This window comes from Colletotrichum jinshuiense, chromosome 6 (assembly GCF_051148585.1).
Source record: "Colletotrichum jinshuiense chromosome 6, complete sequence".
NCBI lineage: Eukaryota > Fungi > Ascomycota > Sordariomycetes > Glomerellales > Glomerellaceae > Colletotrichum > Colletotrichum jinshuiense.
This window is the reverse complement of record NC_139313.1, coordinates 193,672-211,827: the sequence shown is the minus strand read 5'-3', so window position 1 is coordinate 211,827 and position 18,156 is coordinate 193,672. Positions and strand designations below refer to the sequence as shown.

The following is an 18,156-nucleotide window of genomic DNA, read 5'->3' as shown; positions in this document are numbered from 1 at the left end:
ATGACTTGGATGGGGAGCGAACATGGGGTTGGGGTTGGGAGGCTTGGGGGGGCTTTTGCTTGGGACCAGCTGGCGTGGGATGGACGATGACGAAAGCTTGTTTTTTTGTTGCCCCTTTTGGAGGGAGGGTGGGCATTTTGCGATGAGGTCAGTGAGGACCCGGCTCTTGGTTCGAGCGTCGAGGGACGGCCGGGTATGGGCTGAAATTTCGTTCATGCGGTTTGTTTGCCATGGGTTTGCTCTGGGTAGGTATTGGGTGAGTGCAAGCGCCGATCAGCGTCTAATTCATCCCATCAATACAGTAGCCCAGTGCTGTGTCTCGTCAGCGATGGTGACGGGTGGTTTGGGCGGGATGGAGGCAAGGCGAGGCGGGGCGGGTACCTGATGAGCGGCCGGGAAGCAGCGGCGGACTGGTTCTATTACGTGAGCTCCGAATGACCCGGCCGGTCGAGACGTTCCGTCTGACCCGTGGCCTCTTTGCTGGCGGAGCGCAATTCTAGATAGATTGCCGTGTTGAGGACAGCACAACAGAAAAGGGGAGGGGACATTGCGATGCCACCCCCCCATCGATTGCTAGATCTGGACCGAAGTGAGGTCCAGATTCGGCCGGGTGGTTGGGCGGAGCCCTCCAGGGATGACGGAAATAGAGAGTATGCTACTATATATGGGCTGTGAAGGGAGTGGCCAGACGGCGTGTTCTCGTGGGTTCGCGATAGTGCAGTGTACGTAAATGAATGGGACGAGCTTTGATGTTTTGTTCCGAGATCCACGTTTGGCCAACAGTGAATTGGCTGCAGCGTTCTGGGTGGAGTATTTCTCGGACATTCGAGGCTGGTTCTGTGGCGGCTGCGCGTTGCATTGCGGCAGGCAAATGGCAAATGGCATTTGGGGACATGGAAATGGAGATGCGGCGCAGAAAAGGGAGGTGGCAGGACGGGCTGGCGGGGGAGGGAGCTCCAGGGTACGTACCCTGGGCTTATCTTATCCGATAACGTCCGTACCATCCACTACAGAGCACCGGCGGCCAGGCAAAGGCGAGGTTCCCCTGCTGAGCCGTGCCGCACCCCTGCTCGTCGAGCGGCTTATCAGCGACACGGCTTATCAGGGCGACCAGTGAGAGGGCGGAATCGGCACACCCTCTCGCCTCCGACGACGCGGATGGGTCGTCGCCTGCACTACCATGGTACTTTTCCCGGCATGCCAGTCCCAGTGGGTGGTGGTGTTGCAGTGAAGTAGGTCGCTGCAGTGGTGGGCTGTTTGTTCCACCAAGCGCTGCCTGCCTGCCTTGCTTGCTTTCCCTGTGTCAAGATTTCTGGGTGCGCTGAGTCTTAAATCTGGAGACTTTTTAATTCTATTTTATTTAGTGTAGAAGGAGGAAGAGGAGACGACGTGCGTGCTGCCGGCGTGGCCGTTCGCGCATCTCCGGGACTTCCCTCGTGTCGCTCATAGCTGTGGCCGTCTTTGCGCCCTCCACCCCACCGCCAGATTATTTTGTATGGGGGTTTTTATTTTATTTCTTGCTGTCTCTGTTTGCCCCTCCCCTCCCCTCCTCCCCGTGCGGGTGTTCAGACTTTGTGCTTGGACGTTTGACGAGCTGTCAGCCCCAATCGAGCACGCTGGGCAGGCCGTAGTGCAGACCATCACAGGGCAGTGCACTGCTGAGGGCGGACGGACCTTGCCAATGAGTGCGGCATTGTCGTCATACCCTCGCGAGGCATCTACACCGCAATGGTGCGGGTGGAAACAAGAGGTGCTGTGCAGCGCTGGTGAGAGTTGCAAGGACCGGGCTGAGAAAGACGGCGGGCGGCGAGCAGGGGCACTCTGGTAGCGTAGTGTAGGTTAATCTCCCGGTCGAGGAAGCTCTGTCCCCGAACGGATAACAGGGCATGTTAAGACGCATCGAGGACGCAAATCAGGAAATAGGCAAAAAAAGGCAAATGATAATATCTCAAGGAGAAAGAGGCTGTGCTGCGTTCGGTTGGGCCCGCCGGCTGGGAACTGGGAATGGGGGGAGACAGGGAACCGGGCTGCAGCCACTTTGCACTTTGCAGCGATGGCACGACCGAGAACAGGACCCTTGGGGGGGAGGACATGTCGGCCGTTGTGCGGGCTTTGAGTGGCTGCGAGCCTCAGGCCGGGGGGAGGCAGGCTAGGTCATCACTTGTTTCGAGTGGGCTCCAGTCTTTTTTTCGCCATCCCGCGCCACGAGAGAGGAAGACAGGAGAGAGACACGATCAGAGACACACGCAACTGTCTGCTGCGAGAGGAGGGATCATCGACAATGTGCCTTTTTGGATGAACTGCCAGCTTGACCTGGGGAAGGCTGGCTCGCCGGGAGCAAATTTCACCGAGAGAGAGCATAACACGATGGGGGTATGAGAAGATGCATCGAAACCCAACCCAAGGACTCACAGACGGTGCGCCCCAGACGCTGCAAGTAAACGCAACGCAGCACGACGCATCGCATCGCATTGCGTCGCGACCGAGGGTTTGATTGACGGACGGCGGCAGCAGTAGTATAACAAGAAACGAAAAAAGAAAAGAAAAAAAGAAGCAGCAAACGAAAAAAAGAAACGAAGAGGAAACCCAAGAGGCGCCGAGGTTTGACAGGTTCGAGGCATCCATCAAACCACGCCACAAGCACGAACGGTTTCGGTCCCTTGAAATCGTTCCCTCATCTTGCATACGAACCGCCTGGGTGCTTAACCCAGCTGAGCCATCCCACGGCCATCTTTTCGCCATTTACCTCATCCTGCTCCACCAGACCGCCAATCCCATCCAGGGTTACCCTTCGCGGCCGCCAGTCAGTCGCAAGTGTCCGTCGGGGCAGGCTTGCCAGCATGTGTGTGTGTGCGTGTGTAGTCAGGCAGCGTGGTTTAATAGTTAGTGTACACTTGGAGTGCGTGATGCCGTCGCCGTCCCGTCTGCTAGAGAACCCTCCGATGTGCGTGACTGGACTGGCCGGCCATAGACTTATACTAGCTCGACAAGCGGTCGTGATATCCATACCGCAGCAATTAATTAACCCCACGCTGCTCGCGCCAGAGAGAGAGAAAGAGAGAGGGCAAAAAAGTCCAACCCAGGCCCAGGCGGGCACAGCAAGGCAAGGCAAAGGCCAGGCGAGGCAGAGCCAGCAGCGAGCGACCTGGGCCAGAGACGCAAGCCCACTTCACCAGCGGGGACCTGGTCTCTTGCCTGTGCACGCTGTACCTCTTTTGCTGCCGTAGCAGAGTTCCAGCCCAGTCCATCGTCCAAGGAACTCCCCACTGCCATCTCTACCCACGGCCTTTACCTGCTTCTAGTCCACGTCCTTTCCCACCTCGCATTTTCCCCTCCATTCACCATCCTCCCCCAGTCCACGCTTGCTCTATCAACCCATCCGTCCATCCTTCCATCACCCCCGACTCTTCCCACCCCCGTCTGCTTTTTTTCTGTTCTGGTCCAGTCTCACCGGCCTCTCTTCCTACCTTTATTCCTATTCTTACTTTTTGTGTTCGCCCATCGCAGACGCCCTGCGAAACGGAACAGAAACAGACATCACGAGTCGGACGGACGAGACCTGACCGAAGCCATAACTCCTCCCCCCCCTCCTCTCTCCTCTCGTCTCCTCTCCTCCCGTCTCCGCTAGAGACGCCGTCGCCGCCTTCCACACCTCTCGTCTTTGTTAGGCCTGGCGCGCCCCTGTGTCTTTCTTCTCACCCTTTCGGCATTAGTCTCGACTGCCAGACGCCCCCCCCTCGACCCGATCTTGTTGCTTGTTTGCAGCACCCAAGAATAATTCTCCTCCCGAACACAACCCCAGAAACACGTCGCTGCACAATCGCGTCGGAACTCCTCCTTCCTTCCTCCTACTCCTCACCCTGCTCTATAGAGTTATCGCCTGTCGACAGGTGCCTTACATCTCTGTTGGAACGACTTAGGTGAGTTATTTACAGTGCTTGGTGCATTTGCGCTTCTCTTCTATCCGTCATCTGCCCTACCATCACCTCCCAACACCCCGTCGCTCTCTCCTTCATTCGTCCTGGCAACCTGGAGACGCCACCTGTGACGTCGATCGTACCAGCGCCCGAGGCCAGAGTGGCTGGCCAGCTGTCAGTCACGCTTCATCCCGCGGCTGGACGATGTCGTCTGCTCATAGCTCTGCCTGCCCGCCTGCCTCTGTGGTTGCTGGCTGATGGCCATCGCTCTGCCGCCGCCTGCTTCACCGTGGCGTCGCTGTCGCCTTGCTCGTGCAATCACCTAGCCTTGCCGAGGCATCTACGACTGCCTCCCGCACAAGGCTCCGCCCGAGACCATCGCCCTCGCCTCACGACACCGTCATCGCAAGAGCCCTCCGGTCAGACGAGCCGCCATCACTGAACCGCTGCCGATCTTGGCCTCTGCCACCAGGGCGCCTTCGAGCGCCAGCCAATACCGTCATGCAACAACCACAACACATCCAGCTCCTGCTCGTCTTCCCCATGTTTCTTGCTACCCGATACTGCACATGTTACTGCCTCTTTCCCTCACGGAACCTGCAAAGACACGACTCGGACTTGTGCTGACTGAACTCTCCCCGCTGCAGTTGCCGCTTTCAACCATCTTAATTGTAATTCGGTCTTTCTGGAATAATACGATGCTATGGCAGCTGTGATCGGTGACTTCGTCTCTGATCCATCCCACTTCCATACCATGATTGCCACGTCTGGCATTCAGCACCAACACTCTCACGACTCCCATTATCAATCCACCAGCCGGTCAAGAGACGCGTCCGCACGGCGCCCCTCCGCGAGCCCGAGATACCAGCATTCTACCAATACTCCACCTCCGCGCCAAAAACGCCCTGACTGGGATTCGGCCGAGCCCCAGGTGAAGCACGCGCCGCCTAGTGGAGGGGCATCTCGCTTCCCCTCGCCCCCTTCGTCATCGTCGCCCACCCGAGCGAGGCCTCAGCATGCCGATAGCCCCGCATACATGGCAACCGATTCTCGCAACGCCGGCCATGCTGGTTCCATAGCTGTCCCGGAGGGCGCCGCCCCGGCTCTGCGCCAGGAGCAGCAGCAGCAGCAGCCCTCGCCTGCGTCCGAAGGCAACGGCATCGCCGGCGCCCCGAGCTCATACCCTCTCTCCGATACCTCGTCCCCCCGCCAGCAACCCCAGGGCCAGACGATTCACGTGCGTGACCTGGCCCATATCCAAAGTCTTGCCAAGGCGGACCTGGTGACTGGCAACGGGCCCGGCATACTCAACGACCCGCCCCTGCAGCAGATGAAGTACGAGATCAGCGCCATGCCCATTGGCGACATCATCGAGATGGTTGCCGCTCTCCTCACCAAGATCACAACCACGAACGATCTGCAGCACGATGCCATGCAGCGCAACGTCGCGCATCAGCAGCAGGCCAGCCAAAACAGCGAGTCGGGCAACGGCACGCAGATGAGCCCTCTGAGCACATCGGTGCTGGCATTCCATGGCAAGAACATCCCTGCCATCACCATCCTCAGCTATCTATCCCGCATCCACAAATATTGCCCCACCACATACGAGGTCTTTTTGAGTTTGCTGGTCTACTTTGACCGCATGACGGAGCGGGTCAACGAAATGGTGGTCAAGCACGAGGAGGCGCGGCGGCAGTCAACTTCGCAGCCGACCCCCCGGCCGCAGTCGGCCGACGTGGAGATGCGTGACGAGGACGACGAGACCGATTCTGACCTGGCCGATGACGACGATGTTGACGAGAAGAGCGCGAAACCGAGCGAAAGCGGCAGCATTGTGCCCCAGCCCACGCCTCCGGGCACCCCTCCGGCAACATACTTTGTCGTTGACAGCTTCAACATCCACCGACTCATCATTGCGGGAGTGACGTGTGCGAGCAAGTTCTTCTCGGATGTCTTCTACACCAACTCTAGATACGCAAAGGTACGTGAATGCTGTTTCTTCTGGTCTCGTACGCCTCGCTAACATGAGCCCCTCTCTAGGTCGGCGGACTTCCATTGGCCGAGCTCAACCATCTTGAGCTCCAGTTTCTTCTGTTGAACGACTTCCGGCTTGCAGTCCCCGTCGAAGACCTCGAAGCTTACGGAACCATGTTGGTTGAGTTTTACGCCCGGGAGGTGGTGGCACAGCGATCGCGCCCTGCCGTGGGCGGCGATTCTTAGAGCACCTTTTGCAATATTACGAGATTGATACCCTGATATACACCAAGCTTTGGGGAGAACCGGTCTGCCAAAGCTACCGATACTAGCATTGCATCCGAGCTGTATCGAATAGAATACGTTGGGCTCTCTTCGCGCCTGAGGCCGCAAGAGGGATATTGGACAATCTACTGAAGGGTTGGGCGCCGGCGTCTTGGGGCGGGATACACCTGCGTCGGGCAGCGAACGCGTTCCACCGGTCGATACACGATACACACGGTACAGCGTCAGGCGAGCGTTGGAAAGGCGACGGAGGCGAGCGGCATACTTTTCATGTCATTGATACCCGGATAGAAGTGTCGGGCTCGTGTGGGACTTTTGCGCGGAGGATATAGCTGTGCAACATGTGTGGGGAAATGGGCGCGTGGGGAGGCGACTGCAATTATATTCGCGCCTCGGGCCCGTTGCAGGCACGGTATTTACGCGCACGCGACGGATGAGCTTACCAATAAGAGAAGATGGGATATTGATGTGGGAATAGGGTCTGGGCTTGGCCATGTTACGTACTAGACTTTGCGCGTGCACCCTTGGGACGAGGCGTTTGGTGTTCCGAGACTGACATAGATGGCGAGCATAATGATTTGTTCCAAGTATTGAAAGATTCGTGGTGTATATTGGAACCCGATTGAGTGCGATGCGGTGAAATGAATGCCTTCACGTTTCATGGGCGCTGATGCAGGGCCCGGATCCTTTTGCCAGGGTTCGGAATCACATTGCAGTAGTCGTCAGTGAAAACGGCGCTGAGGCTAACGGGTGCGGCTTCACCGCTCATCCCACCAGGCACCCTTCCTTCCTCAGCTGGCCTAATCGGATAAGGGCGGGCAGGCAGGAGGATCTTTGGTCCACCGGCGTTCCTCGGGCGTTCTCGAATCAGGCCGGGACGATTACAGAGCAGCTCGGAGTTTTGCTTGGGTTGATGGCTCGCGCGCGGACGAAGGGCTCCTTCCGTAGGGCTGAGGTGGGAGGTGGGAGTACCCACACCGGGCTCGGCGGCTCGGTGGTAATTTGCTAATGAGAACCCTCTCTGGTACCGAGCCCGGGCGTGCATGGGTGGTTTGGTTGTGGTTGTTGGCCGGCGGCTTGGTGGGCGGGCGGTTTGGGCGGGCTGCTGGCGGTGGCTGATCCGTGTCGCCCTGGAGTTTCTCCCAGGGTCTTATTTTATTTCGTTTTGTTTTGTTTTCTTTCTGTTTCTGCTGCCCGTTCGTATGGTTGCTGGTTTGATATTGTTGGCGAGCAAGGTGGAGAAAATTGTACGGAAAAAGAAGAGGGAAAAGAAAGATGAGGCCCGGCCCTTTGGGCGTGTTAAAAATGCAGTGCTTTGCCCATTCTACACCCTTTTTCTTCATGAGGTTTTTTTTTTTTTTTTTTTTTTTTTTCGTGCTTCTTCTTCTGCTTCTGCGTGGCTGACAAGGCCCATCAGCCCGAGGGGGGTTAAAAATGCAGTGAAGTGATAAAGTGGTGGCTGCATGATCGTGCGTTTCTGGGCATTCTGTTGGTCGAAGGCAAGCTAGAATGGGAATGTGCAGCGGCTTGTAGTGGTGCGAGCCCAGAACTAGACCATTTAGCACCCCCCATGGCAAGGGGCGATGCCGGGAACATGCCGATTTGACGCGACTGCAGTGATGGTTCAATGTTCAAACGAGCATTATACAGGTTTCTCGACGTCCAGGGGGGGGGGGGGGGGGGGGGGGGACCTGCCCTGGGCCTGCGGTGAAGTTTGCACTCGGTCGATGTGGGTTAAAAATGCAGTGAACAAAATTACTATATATGGTAATTCCATGTTGGGAAGCTACCGCATTGGGGAATTTGGAAGCCCGGGGAGGGCATGGTGGAATTCGCCAACTCGTCGGTATGGCTCCTATCAAAGCCCAGCCAGGGTGAAAAGAAGCGTGTGTATTGATCACCTCGGAGGAGCCTACAACGGGCAGCGCGGAACACCCCTAACAAGTCATGTCAAACAGAACGAGGAGTTGGCGGAAAGGAATTACTATCTCATAGTACGGGGCGGGCGCTCTATCGACTTGGACGTACGCCCGCCCGCCCACCTTCGTGAAGCTATGCTTCAAATAACAATACACGGTTGAACTTTTTCAGCCCCCAGGATTGCAACACTAACACCGAAAACTCCCACCACTCCCCCGCCCTCCGATCATAACGACACGACGTGAAAGGCAACCGCTCTTGGAGCTAATACCGGCCGTCCTAGGCCCGTCTACTCTGTGACTTCCGGCTTGTGGCAGACGACCTCGACGTTGTTCCCCGAGGGGTCGATGACGAAGGCGCCGTAGTAGTTGGGGTGGTAGTGCGGCCGGGGGCCGGGGGCGCCGTTGTCCTTGGCCCCGGCGGAGATAGCGGCCTTGTGGAACTCGTCGACGGCCTTGCGGTCTGTTTGCGGCGCGCCGTCGCGGTCAGCCAATGTCAATGGGTCCAAGTCCGCGGGGAGGGGGGGGTCTACTCACTGTCCGCCTTGAAGCCGATGTGGAGCGGGATGTTGGCCTTGTCGACCTGGTGGCAGGCGATCCAGAAATCGGGGCTCTGGACGCCGAGGCCGCAGGCGTACTCGTTGGGCTCGACGAACTTCTTGAGGCCGATGGGGGCCAGGGCCGTGAGGTACCAGTCCACCGTCTCCTTGTAGATGGAGGCGGGAACGAAGAGGCCGACGTGGTCGATGGACATGCTGACGGTTTGGTATCAAACGAATTGGGTGGGATTGGGGATGGATGTGTTCAAGTTGCACAGAAGGGCCGATGGATAAGAAGCAAGGTCTCGATTGATCTTTGGGGAATGCTGTGATGAGGGGTCGGGTCCAAAGGGAGGGAGGTCGGCGGGGTATTTTGTAGACGGCGGCGTCCAGCCAAGCTGTCAGCGCGTCGGCGAGGGCTGGGCAGGGAAGTTCCGTATGAGGACGGGCGGCGCGAGGGGGACGCGAGGGCACGTGCAAGGGAGGATGGGTGTTCCTGCAAACGGCAATAGAAGGTCCTTGGCCTAGATGGAGTGCCGGCGTGAGTCAAATTTTTGGGACTTTTGCGGGCTAGTCTTCTAAGAAAGCGCAGGAGCATGCCTTCCCGAGCAGCATCCCTATCGGTAACCACGCAAATGCCGGTCGAACCCCAAGTCCTCCCCCGGCCCCTCGCCCCGGCCTACCGGGGGAGGCCAGCGGGGAGCTGAGACCCAAAGCGGAGCCGCGTAGGCAGCAGCAGCGCCGGTGGCGTAGCTTTGCATGGTGGATTGCGCGGGGAGATAGGCTTGAGCGAATGAGAGTTGGGGGGTCGCACCGTCGCTCAGATTCACATGTCGCACGCCGGGATTTGGTATTGGAATGTGAATAATAAGATAGAGAGAGAGGGAGGGACTTTGGAAGGATCCTTGGCGTAAACGCCCATCATGCGCCCGTCATTTGCGGCGCGAGCCCGCCGGCCGGTCTTCGGTGTCTATGGAGTCCGTTACACCGCGTCAATGTACCGGCCGGCTCGTGTTCTAGTCGTTCGAGGAGAACGAGCTCGGCTCTCTGGTCCTTGTTATTGCTACGACAGACCCTCCCATGATCATCTGCCCCTCATCCTCCAGCCGCCGCGTCCTAGCCTGCGTCCTAGCCTGCGTCCTAGCCTGCGTCCTAGCCTGCGTCCTAGCCTGCGTCCTGCCAGCTGTTTCAAATCTTTGCCAGAAGGCTCCTGTTGAGTCGCAGCCTGACCGTCGCGACGAGACCGGCCGCCACCAGTGACAGTGATCCGGCGTAGAACATGGCGGGTCGGTATGCCTGGAGGCCGTTCTCGGCGCCTCCGTACGCCTCCAGGAGATAACCGGCAATCGGCGCGCCCTGGTGTGATCTCGTTAGCATCCGTAGTCTCCCAACACCGTCTCCGCGAGACCCTGTGAGACTCACCATGAGGTAGCCGCCAGCCCAGCCGGTCACAATCATGCTCATCGCGACCGACACCCTCGCGGATCCAAACACGTTCCCCACGACGGTGGGCATGGTCGAGAAGAAGCCGCCGTTGGAGATGCCGTTGACGATGACGAAGACAATCATGGGGCCCAGCGTCGTCGACGCGGGCCAGATGGCCAGCACGCTGACCGCGGACAAGACCAGCGAGACGCAGAGGACGTTGAGCGCCCCAAAGGTGTCGCAGAGGGCGCCGCAGCAAATGCGGCCGATGGCCGAGGAGAAGTTGAAGCCCGCGACGAGCCCCGCGCCCGTGGAGGAGGAGAGGCCGATGGACTTGGAGTAGAGGGGCAGGAAGAAGGGCGGTACGAAGAGGGGGAATGTGCCGACCGCGCCGGCGAGGAAGATCACGATGAAGGTGAAGGATTTGAAGAGGCTCCTGCGGATCGAGGTCAGTCGTTTTCTTCCCTCCAAAGCACCCTTCAAAACAAGAGGCAGGGAAGTCTGGGAGAGCCTACCATTCAACAAAGACGGAGCCGCGGACGGGAACGCGCTCCTTGATGAGCCATGCTGCTGGCAGGCCGGTGACGAGGGTGACGAGAGCGAGGACGCGGTAGGCCCATGCCGGGCCGAGACGGCTGAGAAGGGCGTCCAGGGCGAAACTGTTGACGGCGCCGCCCAGTCCACCGCCGGCAAAGACGATGCCGTTGGCAAGGCCGCGCTTGCGGCTGAAGTATTGTGCCGGGATCACGGTGACGATCTGCCTCTTGTCAGCTACGCTGTCATACACATCAAGTTTGAGGGTTAAGGTCTCGACGACTCACGGTGAAGCACAAGCTAGACAGGCAATGTCAGCACAAAGGAGATGGTCAGAGCCGCGCCGGGAAATGCAACATACCTCATCCCCAGCCCCATGATGACGCCACTCGTAGCAAACATTGCGCCCACGTTCTTCACCGCGAAGCTGCTGAGCAGCTCGCTGATGCCGAGGAGCGCGATGCCCAGCAGCCCCGTCTTGCGCGGGCCGATGCGGCGCATGATGCGCGAGTTGACGATGGCGAGCGCCGAGATGAGCGCCGTCGCCAGAGACCCGACGAAGGAGAGCACGGCGGGGGTGGCGAGGCCGTCGTCGATGAGGGCGCTCTGGATCACACCCCACGAGTACGAGGTGCCGATGATCCACCACGCCACGACGAAGCAGCCCGTCACGACGACCCAGCCGTAGCCGCCCTCCGGGACGGCGGAGTCGGCGATGAGGGAGGCCCGGAGGATCGGGTCGCCATCGTCGGGCTGGGAGGAGGGGTTTTGGGGCGATGTCTTGTGGTTGAGCTGAGCGGGGAGGGGCCGCAGCTCGATTGCCGATGTCGAGGCCGACGCCGACGCTGTTATTGTGGTCGTTGACATGGTGGATTGCGCAGCGGGCTCAACCTTGTCTTCCTGGTAATATGTGAGAAGGGATGACGACTATCAAGAAGGTGATGTCGTTCTGTTTTTGAGCAAGTATGGGCGACTGGGAGCGAGTCGACGCCGAGGTCGGTAAATTGGTTCTGGCCGGATCCACCGGCGCCCATCGCGCCCTTCGTTTGACAAGCTCAGTCCCTTGTACCAAACAAGTGCCCGGCTCGGCGGAGAGTCCCGCAGTTTCTTGGGCCCAGCCCGCCCAGTCTCCCGATGAAATTGCCGGGCTCCGGGGTGCCGGACTTGATGCGATGGGGGAGCGGGGCCGCATCGAGAAGCAATTGATTTGAACTGGTGGCTAATGGGCCTAGCACGGTTTCTACTCTCGTTCATTGCCACATTTAAAAGCTGGAAACATATGCTCTGCCGCCCATGGACAGCGTCGAGCCGACTATGTTGAGCAGCCGCGCGGGTTCTAGAATAAGATACAAAATATAAAATAAAACACCGCCGTGTTTTCCAAGCGGTTGGTCAGATTACCACCAACACGAAGCCCAAACAGAAGAAGTGAATATTCATACCGGTAGAATATTTCCAGAACCAGCTCCTTTATCGGCTAGTTACATTTTAGTGAAGATGTTGTGCCTTGTTTTGCCCAACCTGACGAAGGGGTGAGGAAGCAAATTTGGAACCCGCGTGGCAGCTCGCCGAGAACGTTCGTTCGGACACGTCTTTCACACGGCGATGCGACCACTTGCGGGGGAGAACTGACGGGTGGGGGGGTTCTTCAGGTTCGTCTCCAATTAAAGTTAAATGACGTTGCATCGGCCCAAAGGTCGGATCCATCCCAGCCCGGAAGACGGCTAGCGAGGATCCCTGCCATGACAGCACAGCGGCGGGAGCTAAAGCAACTGTAATTGAGCCCGTCTGCCAATTCTTGCATGCTTATTTGTGAGTTTGGCGGTTGTTGGTTCCTCATGCCAACGCAAGTGTACATGGAATACATTTCTCTTTTCCTTCTTTCTTTCTTTTTTCTTCTTCCATTTCTCTGTGTATGATTATATGTCCATGTTTGGTTTGGCCACGCCTGGATAGCCCGAGTCCATAGCAGCCAGCCGATGGCAATCATGGATACTGCGAACTGTACTCGGTATGTGCATTTGATCAACCCTTGTTGTCAGACACGGCACGTGTGTCTCCCAAGTTCAATGCATGGAAACAGAACAGACCATAGTAATTCGGCCATTAGAATTCCTTTAAAAAAATTTATACCTCCCTCTTCTCTCTCTCTCCCCCTCTCTCGGTAGTTCCCCGCCAGAAAGCCGGTATGATGCTCCGATCATGGACATGGGAGGAGCTCGTAAGAAATCAAAAGCATGAGACCAAATCTACATGTGTTTCTTTCCTAGGAAGATAAGATAGACCATGCATCTGGTGCAGCTCATGCCCAGGCTCTTACCCCAGCTCGACATCGGACGGCAGAAGCTTAATCTCACTAGGGATCTGTGCCACTGCCATTGGACGACCGGCCGTGTTGGACATCCCAAGCCTCGCAATGGATTAAGCGAACCGTGACTGGACTGACTGGATCGTGGATTTCTCACAGTCCCTCCCGGCTTGCGACGGAAGCGAGATTGGGGCTACCCCGTGGTGAGAACAGGCCCATCACTCACCCGTCTTGGCATCGGCAAGCGCGCTTGGGCGAGGTTCTGGAGCATGCGAGACACGATTCTGCCACCGCCAGCACTGCGACGGGCCCTTTCGTGAGAGGGCAAACGGTCCGTCCCTTCCTCCACCCGCAGATGCTGCATGCCAGAGGGAGCCGTCGGTCCAGACCCGTGACGTACCGATATCTCACTCGTCTTGGCTCCATTGGCTGCCTGATCAAGGGCTGGAAAGAAGGAAGGTGCATTGATGCAGACAAACGGAAGCCGCTGCCGGTTGTTCTTGGCAGCTGCGAAAAACCGTGTTAGTCAGCAGGAAGTCGTCGTAATGCTTTCCCAAATTTTTCCTCCAGGGTGGACCCCCCCTATGCATCTGTCTCGCTTCTCCCCCCCCCCCGCCAGGGACCCAAGACCCCAAGACCCCCAAGACCCAAGAGTTTCCCCCAAGACCAACAACGCCTGCTGCCATTATCGGTCTTGTCTCCCTCCCCAGACTCATTTATTCCCACCTGCTCAATCTCGTCTCGACCTGGATTGGCATGCTTGGTCTGCCAAATCTGGTACTGGCCCGAATCTCACGCACCTCACCTCTTCCGGACCTTTCTTAACCTTGACACGGAACTTTAAAAAAAAAATTAACCATGGGCGCCACTGCTGAGCAATCCAGGGTCCTTATCCTCGACGGAGGCCTCGGTACCTCGTTGGAGGACAAGTACGGCGTCAAGTTCGAGTCATCCACCACGCCTCTCTGGTCGACCCATCTCCTTGTCGACGGCCAGGACACGCTGCTCGCCTGCCAAAAGGATTTTGGCGACGTGGCGGTCGACATCATTCTCACTGCCACCTACCAGCTGTCCATCCATGGCTTCGCCAACACTCGCACGGCCCAGTTCCCCAACGGCATTGACCAAGCCGCCATTGGCAACTTTATTCGGGACGCTGTCCGCATCGCCCATGAGGCCGGCCGCGAGCACGGTAGCAAGACGGCACTCAGCATCGGCCCCTATGGGGCTTGCATGATTCCTGGCCAGGAGTACAGTGGCGCCTATGACGCCGAGCACGACTCGCTCGAGAAGCTGCGCGACTGGCACCTGGAACGCCTCAAGCTTTTCAAGGATGCCGGCGCTTTCGCCTCTCCCGTCGGCTATGTCGCCGTCGAGACCATCCCCCGCGCCGACGAGATCAAGGCCGTGAGGCAGGCCCTCGACCAGAGCGGCGTTCTGGCCACGGAAACGCCCATCCCCTTCTGGATCGCCTCCCTCTTCCCGGGAGAGAACGAGGCCCTGCCGGATGGTTCTTCAGTCAAGGAGGCCGTGAGCGCCATGCTCAGCCCCGAGGTCGCATCGAGTCGCCCCTGGGGCATCGGCATCAACTGCACCAAGGTTTGGAAGCTGGAGTCTCTGGTCAAGAGTTACGAGTCTGCCGTCCAGGAGCTTATCACGGAGGGCGCGATCGCCGAGGCCCCGGCCCTGGTCCTCTACCCGGACGGCACCAACGGTGAAGTCTACAACACCACCACTCAGAAATGGGAACTCCCCGAGCCATCACGTCGCCCCACCACGTCGTGGGAAGCACAGCTCTCGCAGGTGGTTGCTAACGCAGAGTCTCGTGGAACGTGGAAACAGATTGTTGTGGGCGGGTGCTGCAAGGCAAGCCACGCCGATATTGCCAGGCTCCGGACTGCGGTGGAAGGCCTATCTCGGTAAAAAAAAAAAGAAGAATCAAAAAGAACAAGCCGAGCATTCTCTAGACCGGCTCCCGGCCTCCGTTCCGCACCGAACTTCCCCCGTCCCGAGACGGGGTCCGCCTCCGACCTCGGTTGTACCATGCACCATGCACCATGCTCCAAAGGAAAACCGTTCCAAGAAAACCATCTATCCGGTGGTATCGCCGCCCAATGCAAAAGAGGGGTCACCCTCCAGCGGCCAGTACGGCCAAAGCCAAAAATTTATTTCATGTCATCATCCAAAGTTTTCTTTCCCTCATTTTTTCCAACCTTGTCTTGTCGTTGTCGCTTGGGCTTTCCATTCGTCGAAGCGCTTCTGTCTCTTTTGTTGTTCTTTCTCGTTCCATGCCGTGATCGGCTGGATGGGTAACCTGGCGAGCATGTCGTCCATGTCGAAGTCTCGCCGCAGCTCGCCGTTGACGCGGATTTGGATGCTGCCAATGCCCTCGTAGAGGACGGCGCCGAAGTCGGCCCAATCGCGGTACATGGAAAGGAGACCGCCAATCTGGCAGCACATGAAGAAAGCCAGCTTCTCTGCCGGTATGAGGTTGGCCTTGCTTTCTGGCGGGCGGGGCCAAGCGATCCCGCGCCGTTCACGCTTCTCTGCGTCCATGACCATGCGAGTAAAGTTTTCAAACACGTCGTGCGCAGGCGAACGCCGGCCGCCGCCGGGCACGAGACGGTCGTGTTTCTCCTCGGGCGGCGGGGCAATAACGTCTAGTACCAGCTTCCTGATGGTGAAGTTGGCGGGGTCGGCGACGACACTGCTAAAGGCGGTCGGGCCGTATCGCAGGTATCCGGACAGCATGGCGTAGAAATTCCAGACGATGAAGGGAGGGCCGCCATCGCCACCGCGAAACTGCTCCTCGTTTTTCCAGTCCGGGTTGACATCGGCGGGGGGGTCGAAAATCCGAAACTGTACGTGGACGCTGTCGGCATGGCGGGTCGCTCTTGGCACGGCGAGCCAAGTCGGCCACAAGCCACATTCCTTGACGTACATGACGTCCAGACGGCAATGCGTTCCCCTTGCCGCAAGCAGGGCCTTGGCTTCATGGTGCAACTGTCGATTGACGAGGAGGATGGCGGTGTTGGGGGAACCCGAGGGCGGGGCTCGGATTTCCTTCTCGACCCAAATGTCGTGGCCATCGAAAAAGCCTTTGCCCTTGTACTCGCGCCTCTTGCGGCCCTGGCTGACGGAGGGGTTGAGAGGAGGTCGACGGTCGGCCAGGAAGACGACTTCGTCGAGAATCAGGTCGCGGATTTCCCTTGGAATGGTGAGCAACCCGATGGCCATTGTTGATGAGCGATTTGCAGCTGCGTGCACTCTCGAGACACCTGTGTGAGCGTCGCACAGAGAGGGGGGGTGCGTGCGGGCGGCCAACGATAATGGGCGGGTGGCAGCGGCGGGCAGGCACCACTATTACAGTAAGAATCGGGTCGAGTCGAGTCGAGTCGTGGAGGGCGAAATTTTACTCCGAAGCACCACAGAAAGTCGGGGTCGAGTCGAGTGAGGCGCAGCAGCGGCGGCAGCGGAGTCGGCCCTTTGACCCAACGACGTCATCCAGGTCGGGTGTATCGAGAAGGCGGGCCAAGACGAGAGGGCAACGACTTTTGAATGGACAAGAACGAAAACGAGAGGGAGCAACACAACACAGCAGCAGCAGCGGCCGCGGGAAGGGAAGGTGGGGAGTAAAGGAAATTGAAGAGAGAGATTTGGGAGGAAGCTGGGCCGGCCGGCGGTGCATTGAAGCCATCTGGGATCGGATAAATGAACGCCATGTGCGCCACGGAGAAAAAAAATACAAGGGGAAAGTTTTTGACTTTTTTTCTTTTGTTTTGTTATTTTTACTGCTCCCCCCTCGACGAGGTCGAGAACGAACCGGATGGGTTTGGGGGATGCAGACGTGGATGGGCTGGCTGCGCGGGCACATGAATGTTGCGGGTTGTGCGTGGTGTGTGTGTCTGCGTCGGGTGCTGATGCTGGTAGCGGTGCTTGGTGCTGATGGTCTGGAACTGGATGCCATGCCCATGCGAGAGAGAGAGTAGGTACGCGAGCGCCGACCGACAGCCAGATTTAGAGATGTGGCCCGTGGCACGGAGCAAAAGTGTTCGGCAGCAGTCCCCTCCCCCATCCAGCTCCCGAGACCAGCTAATTTACTACTACTCAGTCATCGAAACAGTCATCAAAGGAGAGAGGAGCCGGTGCGGGCGTTTTCTGCGGTGTGGCCAAAGTAGCAGTGTGTGTGTGATGCAGCGCAGGACCGGAAGGTCCAGCAGTCGATCCAGTCCCAAGGCCGGGCTAGCCCCCTCCCCAGCCCGAGTCCAGTACGGGTGCATTGTCATGCAATGCCACTGCGTTGACTGCGCCCTGGGGTCGTGGTATAGCGCGCATGTACGCTGTTTGTAGCAGAGTACACGCGGTGTGTAGCGCAGCGCAGCGCGGTGTGGTGCGGGAGCGGTGCGGTGAAATATGTCCATGTGCGTGGGTGTGGGGTGTGTGGGCGTGTCGCGGGGCAGGTAGGCTGCTTCGTCCGTCTTGGGGTTCCTGGTGTGTCTTTCCGGGTGCTGGGGGTAGGGGGGGTCTTCTGTCCTGTCGGGTCCGTCCCCTCACTCACGCGAGCAGCAGCGCCAGCAAGCAGCTGGAGTGGGGGAGGTGCTCTCTCTCTCTCTCTCTCGCCTCTGTCTCTTTTTCTGGGTCCTCTTGTCTCTCCCACTTTGTGTGGTGGTTGAGACCCCTACCCGGGTTTCTCTGCCCCTCTCCCCCCCCCCATGCCCCATGCATCATGGCCAACAGCTTCAGAAAGGGTACCGGTAGCAAGTATTTTGTCTGGGCATGCGTGTGTGTGTGTGCTCGCGAAGTGTGTGCTCGCGCACCGCATCGTCTGCCGCGGCGAGGAACCAGGGCAAATCATGGAGAAAGACGACGAACGGGCGACGACGAACCGGGGTGGGCCATGGTAGGCCTGGAGGCCGCCCACTAGGCTACCGAACCTCGTGATGGGATCGGCGCTAATTAACGTAGTAGAGTTTTTTTGGGGGGTGAGGGATTGTGAAGATGAGGAGGGCTCTTCAACATCAGACACCGAGTTAACAGCGCATGTGGCCGGGCCAGATGGGCCTACCTAGCAAGAAAGAACAAAAAAAAAAACAATTAAAAAGGATTTTTGGTGCTCCGACCGGCCTTGATTGCCGGCTGTCAGGCTCCCGGGGGGGTGGGCTGGACTGGACAATGCCACAATGCCACAATGCCTACGCCTGTGGATTCTTCGGGGATCGACAGCTGGGCTGCGGTGATTTGGATTGATTGATGAT

The 18,156-nt window shown here is 58.3% G+C and overlaps 4 protein-coding genes across 4 annotated transcripts; 2 read left to right on the top strand and 2 right to left on the bottom strand.

The window, feature by feature from the left end:
* Positions 1 to 4,620: 4,620 nt before the first annotated feature.
* Positions 4,621 to 6,137, top strand: EsH8_VI_000054 (cyclin-domain-containing protein; the record flags this gene model as incomplete). Its single annotated transcript, XM_083271307.1, has 2 exons — positions 4,621 to 5,898; positions 5,958 to 6,137. 2 exons carry the CDS (start codon positions 4,621 to 4,623, stop codon positions 6,135 to 6,137), a joined length of 1,458 nt encoding a protein of 485 aa, XP_083126481.1.
* A 2,248-nt stretch (positions 6,138 to 8,385) lies between these two features.
* On the bottom strand, positions 8,386 to 11,460 carry EsH8_VI_000053 (major facilitator superfamily domain-containing protein; the record flags this gene model as incomplete). The annotated part of the gene is made up of 8 exons (XM_083271306.1): positions 8,386 to 8,558; positions 8,633 to 8,850; positions 9,709 to 9,803; positions 9,865 to 9,990; positions 10,057 to 10,495; positions 10,575 to 10,816; positions 10,881 to 10,893; positions 10,955 to 11,460. The coding sequence occupies 8 exons, from the start codon at positions 11,458 to 11,460 to the stop codon at positions 8,386 to 8,388; spliced, it is 1,812 nt and encodes a 603-aa protein (XP_083126480.1).
* Positions 11,461 to 13,759: 2,299 nt separating this feature from the next.
* EsH8_VI_000052 (Homocysteine S-methyltransferase) lies at positions 13,760 to 14,824 on the top strand (the record flags this gene model as incomplete). The annotated part of the gene is made up of 1 exon (XM_083271305.1): positions 13,760 to 14,824. The coding sequence occupies one exon, from the start codon at positions 13,760 to 13,762 to the stop codon at positions 14,822 to 14,824; it is 1,065 nt and encodes a 354-aa protein (XP_083126479.1).
* Positions 14,825 to 15,100: 276 nt separating this feature from the next.
* On the bottom strand, positions 15,101 to 16,138 carry EsH8_VI_000051 (uncharacterized protein; the record flags this gene model as incomplete). Its single annotated transcript, XM_083271304.1, has 1 exon — positions 15,101 to 16,138. The coding sequence occupies one exon, from the start codon at positions 16,136 to 16,138 to the stop codon at positions 15,101 to 15,103; it is 1,038 nt and encodes a 345-aa protein (XP_083126478.1).
* Between the last annotated feature and the right edge of the window lie 2,018 nt (positions 16,139 to 18,156).